This window comes from Anopheles coluzzii, chromosome 2 (assembly GCF_943734685.1).
Source record: "Anopheles coluzzii chromosome 2, AcolN3, whole genome shotgun sequence".
Classification (NCBI taxonomy): Eukaryota; Metazoa; Arthropoda; class Insecta; order Diptera; family Culicidae; genus Anopheles; species Anopheles coluzzii.
The window spans coordinates 30,474,875-30,483,387 of record NC_064670.1 but is presented as its reverse complement, the minus strand read 5'-3'; the positions used below and the strand labels follow the sequence as shown (position 1 = coordinate 30,483,387).

General features: G+C 44.1%; 1 protein-coding gene across 1 annotated transcript; it reads left to right on the top strand.

Moving 5' to 3' along the window:
- The first annotated feature begins 6,314 nt into the window (after nt 1-6,314).
- Nucleotides 6,315-7,883, top strand: LOC120953715 (uncharacterized). Its single transcript, XM_040373907.2, has 3 exons — nt 6,315-7,236; nt 7,308-7,509; nt 7,602-7,883. The coding sequence occupies exons 1-3, from the start codon at nt 6,320-6,322 to the stop codon at nt 7,836-7,838; spliced, it is 1,356 nt and encodes a 451-aa protein (XP_040229841.2). The 5' UTR covers nt 6,315-6,319; the 3' UTR covers nt 7,839-7,883.
- The last annotated feature ends 630 nt before the right edge of the window (nt 7,884-8,513 follow it).

Genomic DNA, 8,513 nt, shown 5'->3' with positions numbered 1-8,513 from the left:
GTCTTCTTTATCCGTTCTACCAGATCATACGCGTTTTCAGTGACGTCCTTCCCCACCTCCTTCACTCTCCCAGCAGTTATTGGCGAATGCTTGACCTTGTGTGAGCGTGCTTGACTTGGGGTGATTGTTTTTTTCCTTCCCGTTTTTTTTGGCCGCTGATGTATTGCGCGTTGGCTAGAGCGCCGTCGTTCGAATCTGTATTTGATCAACGCGCAAGTTGTCGTGTGGATGGAATCGATTTACCGTTCGAGCTATTTTCCAGATCGGTTGAATGCATGCTTCGTTCTGGTTTTATGTTATTTGTTAGTGCAGTTAGTTGCACTTGTGCAAAAAAAAAAATTCAAACAAAAGATCATTCAATGCACTAGTCCGCTCATGTTAAACCAACCAATGCTTAGGTACAGTCAACGGAAGGTCAAATATTAAAATGAGGGATAACATTAAACACATATTGTCTTTCCATTATATTTTTCTTTAATAATGTACAACCCTTCAATCTTCTTCCACCTCTCCCTCCCTCCCTCCCTCCCACCCACCGGATTGAAGGTTAGGATTTACCTACCATGGTGTACCCTTTTAATCCTAGTTACCGGGGACTACTGTTCGGAAGAGAAAAAGGAACGACTCCCCCGCCTCTCGCTCGATGCTGTAAGCGAGGAGCGACCCGCCCCGGCTTGGCTGACGCACGCATCGCTCGCGTTGCCTGGCTTGCTCCTTCTCTCGCCTGACGCAGGATGCGTAAGTGGCGTTTATCCTGCATGCATAGACGATAGCGCTGCGGCTGCGCTCGAGGATTGGATGTGGCGACCGGCCCCCGGGAGCCTCAAATGTCGGTGATACAACCGGTCCTTTCACGCGCAAAGCTGCTCCACGCGTCCCCGCATTTTATGGAAGGCTTGGCTGGATTTGGCTGCCCCTCGTTGTCGCACTACCCGAACACAACACAACAACATGACCGTCCTGCGTTCAAGCCCCGTTTGATCCTAGTGGCCCACGACTGCCTATCTCGATATGGGTAAACCAATTAGTAACAGGTCACGTCAACTCGTACGACTTAGCAACATGCTCGCCATGAGTTCAAGCCTCGTATGGACCGTCTCTCGTAGCAACGGTTAACTATCCGGCATGACTGAGGCAGGCAGGCAGAAAAGCAATGGTTACTGTGTCAAATAAGAAAAAGATGAAGAAGCTTTGTACGATCCGCAGCTCATAAGATTGATGTGGACAATGTGGACAATACAGAAATAAGAACATCGATTTTCAAAAAATGCATGTTGATCTCTTCCTGTATGTCTTCCCCGTTTCTGTATGCTCCCTCCAGTTCGCTTCGCTCTCGTCCCCCATTGTTTAGAACCCATCGTCGCTTCGGAACAGTCAACGCTACTACATGCAATCCCCGCTATGATCTTCTCATCTCACCTCTTCGACTATTACCCTTCCTGCTCCCCCGATCCCTTCCACTTCCGCTAGCATAGTTTAGAATAACAAATGTAAACTGTATTTGCCGTAAGCCTTAAGGCAAACAATAGTGAGGTGCTTGTAGGGGTGGATTAACCAGTACACTAACTAAGCGGCCGCATTAGTGGAAAGGACCCCCCCCCCCTCGCTCACAAGTAAAATTGCTTCCCAATCCTTCTCTGGTTTAAAATTCCTCATACAACTTCTCGCTCGACATATCCGAATGGCTTACATTAGTGTGACCGCTTAGGGTCTCCACTTGTGTTGATCCGCCACTGGGTGCGTGTCGACCTACCGGGTCGGAACCATCCGTAAACGATCCCGATCATTTGGGTCGACTCGAACTCGATGCTCCCACGATTGTCGTCGTGGCTGTCAAACTACCTAGCGTTCCCGCTGACCACATACTAGCGCTCCGTGGAACCGCGTAGTCGATTGCAGCCCGTGGTCGATAAAACCCCAAAGCTCCCTGCCAACTCCCTACTTTCTTAGTTGTTCAAATGATCTTGCATCCCCCACGTGTCGTGGCCGAGCGCAGCAGCTCAAGCCCACATCTTGCCGTACAAAATTTCTTCTTCTTTGACGTAACGAGTAATACTGTGGACCGGGCTGTAACGGCTTCTTTACCTTACTAAAACCACGTTATCGGATAGTCGGCTCTTGATCCCTGAAAAATGGTCCGAATGAGAATCGAACTCGTCTGGCCTCGTAGGAACTGATCTAATCACAGCATACGTTTAATGAGTCGGGGCGCATGTCGAAGCGAATAGCACAATTATGATAAAATGCATTCTGCCTTTTGGTTTAAAGGATGTACAATATGCGGCATTTAATTGGTGCTCGACCGCAGAAAAAGATTACTAAAATGTGTCCTAAAGATACTGCGTTTGTGGTTGTGCTAGTCACAAAACGCTTTCCGTACTGTGTGGCACATCAACGTGCACGAATTTGTATAGCATTTGGTGTGCCAGAGCCATTTTTTCTATCAATTTCCCTTTAACTAACTAAAATATCGTGAGGAAGATGATCGTTCGCAGCCAATGCCATTGCTACACATGGGAAAAACAAGGAGAAAGAAAACTTCCTCATGGGTGAGAAAGAGCAGCAACAACCATACCGTTGAGCCGATAACATGGAGAGAATGCGACGGGACATCATCGTCTGTGAGCGAGAGTGAAACAAAAGACAAAACCATAATCTTCCCATCCATAATCAGCCACCATAATTTGTGTGTGTGTGTTCGCCCCATACAAATGGCATAATTTTTATTTTCGCTTGGTCGAAAATCGCGGCGAAAACCGGATTTTGCGGTTAGGGGACGTTTTGAAACGTTTGAATAAGTTAAGAATTAAAAAAAAATACTTTCCAGGAATTAATGCAAGCTAGCGAATTTCAAAAGATGTCATATAATAACTTGTATTTAGCTTTTTAAAGAAATTAAAAAATTAAAATTTCGAAAATTATGTGAAAAACGTGTCACAAATAATCTGAAGCAGTCATCAGCACATCCTAATTATACATAATTTTGTTTCGTTTTAAATTGTTTATTGTGCTTAAGTGTTTGGCCAAACAAGCGGACTTATCACTGAGTTAAAACAAAAACTTAAATAACTATAACAAACAGCGTATCAAACGCAGTGTACAAGATCAAGATGGATCAACAAAAACTTGTAGGGTACCACGTGGTGACAGTCAATAAACATGTAACGCTGATTAATCATACGGGCCATCGCAGTTATAGGGTCGTTCTCACTGTATGCGCGTCTTGTAAGGTCATTCTTATTATACTAATTATAGAACATTATAAGAGGGACATTTATATTGACTCTAGCCAATAGATCCGGCGAGTCTATCTCACCGACAATAAGCTTGGACATAAACGTACATTGAGCATTATCACATTTCTCAATTATTATTTTCTTATTTATTTATTTATTTATTTTATTTATTGCTCGGCCACGTTGAGTTACAGCAATAGTGCTTACTGACTATGGTATACAATTAATTACAACAATTACAACACAAATATTTACGAATTAATTTCTAGATAGAACGTGAACTGAAATTTTTCACTCACATATAATTTTATGTAAAATAAACAAAGAGACCATGTTCAAATGGAAAAATGGCAAAAGTGCATAACAATCGATTAATATATTAAATGTACAGGAAAGTCATTGGTAATTCATCAAGTTCAGGACATGCTCAAAGTTTCGAGGAACAGCATGAAATAGCGTACGCCACGGGTACGATATGGCACGGTCGAACAAACTGCCAAGCGTCCTCTTCGTTCGGTGACGAATTTTGGCCTTCCTACCAACTCCCTGCCCACTCCACCATCATCATACGGTTCCATCTAATTATATTCGTCGACCAGCCAGCTCCGTTATGCTGCTCACGCCTCCAAAATGCCCGATGCCTCGCTCCGAATTGATTCCGCTTCACGAGCGCCGATTTGCTATATTTTATCGCACTGTCTCCATCGGCTGGAATGGAGCGGGCCGTTAGGGGTCCCGCTCGCTCGTTCGGTTGTGAGTGGCACCTTCGCAACTGTGCCATTCCTCCAAACGGCCGGTCCGCCGATCCATACGCGGCAGGAATTGTGTCGTGCTGATTAGTCCGCGCGCGCGTTGTGCCGTCTGGTAGGGAAGGCGCGACCTGGAACCACCCAGCAGCAGCGCCAATTCGAGGATCATAAAATCCGCTTCCTGCTCTAGTGTTTGCGCATCAATTCGTCGGACGTGACCTTGGGTGAAAGTTGTCAGCCGTGAACTGCATTTGAGGTCACACCAAGCGCCACTGTCCGCGGTTTACTGCTTGCGAGCGTGCGAGTTTTGTCGCTGGGTTAGTGGAATATGGTTTCATGCTTTTGGAGAACATCTTGCCGAGTGATTATTGGGATTTTAGTGTAGTGTATGAATCATAATAAGCATCGCTGTCCACAATATGAGATAAGCAATTAAACGCCGAAACGATGATCAAGTATCTTCTCATTGTCGTTCGTTCCTTTATTTCCGCTCGGATGTGGAAAACTTCTCCAACAAAGTAATCCAACACACTCAGTACAAAAACATATTGTGCCAAAAGATCGATCCTCCCTGAGTGGAGTTAAATTGAAAGATGTGCACAATCGACAAGGAGTGGGAAGAAGGCCATGGATGCTGAAAAAAATTCGTTCGTCTGCCTCGCGGCCATATACACCGAAAGGTCGGCGGTGACCGATTCGGGTCAGGTGCGATTTATTCTCACCCCGAGCATTTCCCCGGACGGCTCTGGTGGGGAGGACGGAGTAGAGGGTTAAGGTGAGATTTTCCCATTATGCGTGCCCATTTGTTTTGCAACTTTATTGCACATTATTTTATTGATGGGGCTTTCGGTTCATTCCTCCGTCTCAGTTCAAGCACGCACAATGCTTGCTGAAGATGCGGAAGGTGCGCAATGCTTTTCTGTGGTAAGTGAGCGGCCAATAAATAAATAATAATTGGTTACCGGCATGGTTCAAGTCGAATTTTGGCACTCTTTCAGTTGGTAAAGAACGATGGAAAAATTTTATAATAATAGCAATGATACACAGTGAAACTTGGATAAAAATGAACTCATTCGGGAACGAATTTTCGCTTATCGAGGTTTCTTCTCATATGCAGTAACATACTGTAAGTAATATTTTTAGTAAATGTTTGTATTAAAATTCATGAACTAGGTAATATAACCTTTATGAAATGAATAAAAGCTCAAAGCGAATAAAAAAAAAACATTATAATGAATGAAGTACAGTACATATTATCGTATTTTATCGTATCGTATTCTATCCTGAACTCGTATTTTTTAAATAGAATAATTCTTTATTATTCATAACTGTTAGATTATACCGCCTGTTAGATGAAAGTTGCATAGGCTACATTTATAGCTAAGATTCTTGCGAACCAGATTGACGCTACTTATGCACTTGAAAATTTAAATCTATACGCCCCTGAAAGAGCTCTTCGCGCACATTATGTCTTACCAACTCAAATCATGCCCCCCTAACAGCTATGAGCTATGAATGTTTATTAAGTTTAGTCTCCTATCACGACTATCACTTCAGCATTTCGGCATTTAAAGACAAAATATTATTTAAATGGACGATTGTGAAGAACGAAGACTAATTTATGAGGTAGATATAATAATCTAATGTTTAATAAGACATAATGTTGTTGAATGGGCCGGTCCTATGGCACAGTCATCAACTAGTACGACTTTACCATGCACCCCCATACTATTGTGCCAACAGAAGTACAAGAAGAATGTCGTGTAAAAAATAAAACCAATAATAAAAATGATGTTCGGGGCCTAAATTGAATGCTATCCTGTTTAGTTTTCTCATTTAAAACAGTCATCCAAATAACCAGGCTTCATTGTATTAAGCTGCATTGTATTGCATGAGCTGATTTTATCATAAAATACAATTTCTCTCACAAAACGAAAGGAACTATCAATTGTAACGTAATGTTACCCACAAAGAAGTGGTTCGTTATTTCAATTTGTATTGCCAATCAATAAGTTAGTAGCACTTCAAAGCAAACAATCACTCTGTTCTATTGCTTCTATTGAACAATGCTTTGGCTCCCCCAGTCAGGATCAAACGGAACAGTGAACTAAAATGAAATGAAGGGAGAACAATTGCAGTATCAAAGGGAGAGGGGTTGAAATTGATACCCTTCTGATCGTAAACATCTAATTACAAAGCAGTCTTTCAAAGTTTTCTTTCAACTGTCCAATCGGCTGCACTCGGAACAAGGATGCGTACCATCGTACCATGGAAATGCATTTTTGATAAGCCTTGATTAATGGGGAAAACTTTTAACTTGATGTCCCCTTAACAATGCTTGCCTTTAATGATGGATTCATCGTGCATCAACTCCGTGTCCCATCTTCAATTGCCAATCAATCGAATCGAACCGTACAACCCGTTGGCGGACACTCCACTCAAATGTTCAGTGCATCCGCAGAAATGGAGTGGTTCAGACAGCAGCGCTACGCCATTTGTCATCTACGGGAGGGAAGCGACTATCTACGCTACCTGCGCCCGTTCCAGCTGATAGCCGGCTATCCGATCAATCCCCGACCGGCACTCTCGAAACTGGCGACCGTCGTTCGGCTGCTAGCCTACCTGACATACCTTGGCACCTTGCTGCATAAGATTAGCTACGTACTGTATCGCCCCGAGGACATTAACTACGTGTCGTTCGTGTCCGGTGGCATCACCGTACTCGTGGCCGTACTGCTGCTGATGCTAATCTTTACCGTCCACTACGACGCGTTCCAGCAGTTGGGCACCTTTCTGAACGACCGTGCGTTTGCCCGCGACCATCCGCTGGCCACCGGTATCCGCGACCGTTGGTATCGCTGGAGCAACGGTCTCATACTGGGACCGCAGTGCTGCATCGTTCTGATTCTCCTGCAGACGTGGATCTCGCGGCAGCACCTGAAAAAGCACACCATGCTGGTGGTGCGCGGTGAGCCGGTCGGTACCGAGTTTGACCACTTCCTGTACATGAGCTGTCTGTACTTCCCCACGGTGGGCTTCTTCATGGGCTGCTCGATCGTGAACGCGATGCTGGTGGGCTTTCTCGGCGAGATGGAACTGTTGGCCACCTGTCTGGGGGAACTGTTCGAGACGGTTGAGCGGCAGGTGAAGGAGGAAGGACCCACTGGCCGGCCGGATAGTCGCGCGCTCTATTGGTCCACCTTGCACGGCGAGTTACGCCGATGCGCCCAGCGGCATTGTGCAATTTTCACGTAATTCTAACATTCGTTGAGCATTCCGGGTTTCCGAACGAAACACCTAACGCACCTCCGCGTCTCTACAGGATGCTACCGAAGTTGCAGCGGATGGCCAGCTTCGTGTTTCTGCAGCATCACATCTTCTCGCTCGGGCTGGTGGTGGCCGGCTCCTACGTGACACTGCGCGGTCCGGCACTGCGCGAAAACATTGTGCTCAGCGAGTATCCCATCTCGGTCGTGCTCGAGTACTTTATTTTCTGCCAGCTGGTCGAGAAGCTGCAGGATATGGTAAGTAACATGGGGGGCCAAATGGGGTGAAGAAAGTGTCGCACCCAGGACTGACTTTGTCGTTCAATTTCGCTGCCGGTCACCTGTAAAAGAACCGATCGATTGGCGATCGGCTGTACGGGACGGAGTGGATGCTGAAGCTGCAGTACTCGAGAGATTTTCAACGAGAGTATCGATCGGCGGCGCTTACGATTCGATTGCTGATTATGCGCAGCCAGCACCGGGTCCGGTTCACCTGCGGCTCGATCAATCCGGTGTCGATGGAAAAGTTTACCGAATTTCTCAACCTATCCTACTCGATCGTTATGTTTCTGCTTAGCATCAATTAGTGTGTCCTTTAGGTTATTTTGGAGAATATCCTTGGAGTCAATATTATACATGTAGCTGTTTGGCTATGTTGAGTATGATGTGTAGACACGAAAATTGATACGAAGCAATGATAAAATGTTTTTTTGTATTTTAGACTTTCAAAATCTGCAAAACAAAAGGAAATGAACAAATGATAGTAGCGTTTGTTAAGCAGTAAAATGATAGTTTGATATTGATGTTTTGCAAACAAATGAAATTTGCTTTATGCAAAAGGTTAATATTAAATTTTAAATGTTAAAAAATCGAAACTAGCTTTTCTTCAGAACCGAAAACAGGTTTAAGAACATTTGGAAATTCGCTTAAATGTGGTTTAAATTCTTTTAATTTAGGTCGTTCTAACATAAGTGTACGTAACTAGTTTCTATCATAACGACTTCTCACTCTAAATGTACAATTTAATGTTGAAAGTTAATCAATTATCGATATCAAATTTAATGGTATGTTATTATGTTATGCTTTTAAATGTATTTTCGGTAAATAAAATGTCCTAAATTATGCTACCAAATTAAAACAATCGCTACTGTATGATACATGCACGAGCAACTCATTTTCACATTCACCCGATCACACGACACAGCAAATACACACACACCACCTGCATTCATTCATACGATTTCCATCGAGCAGTGCGTGCG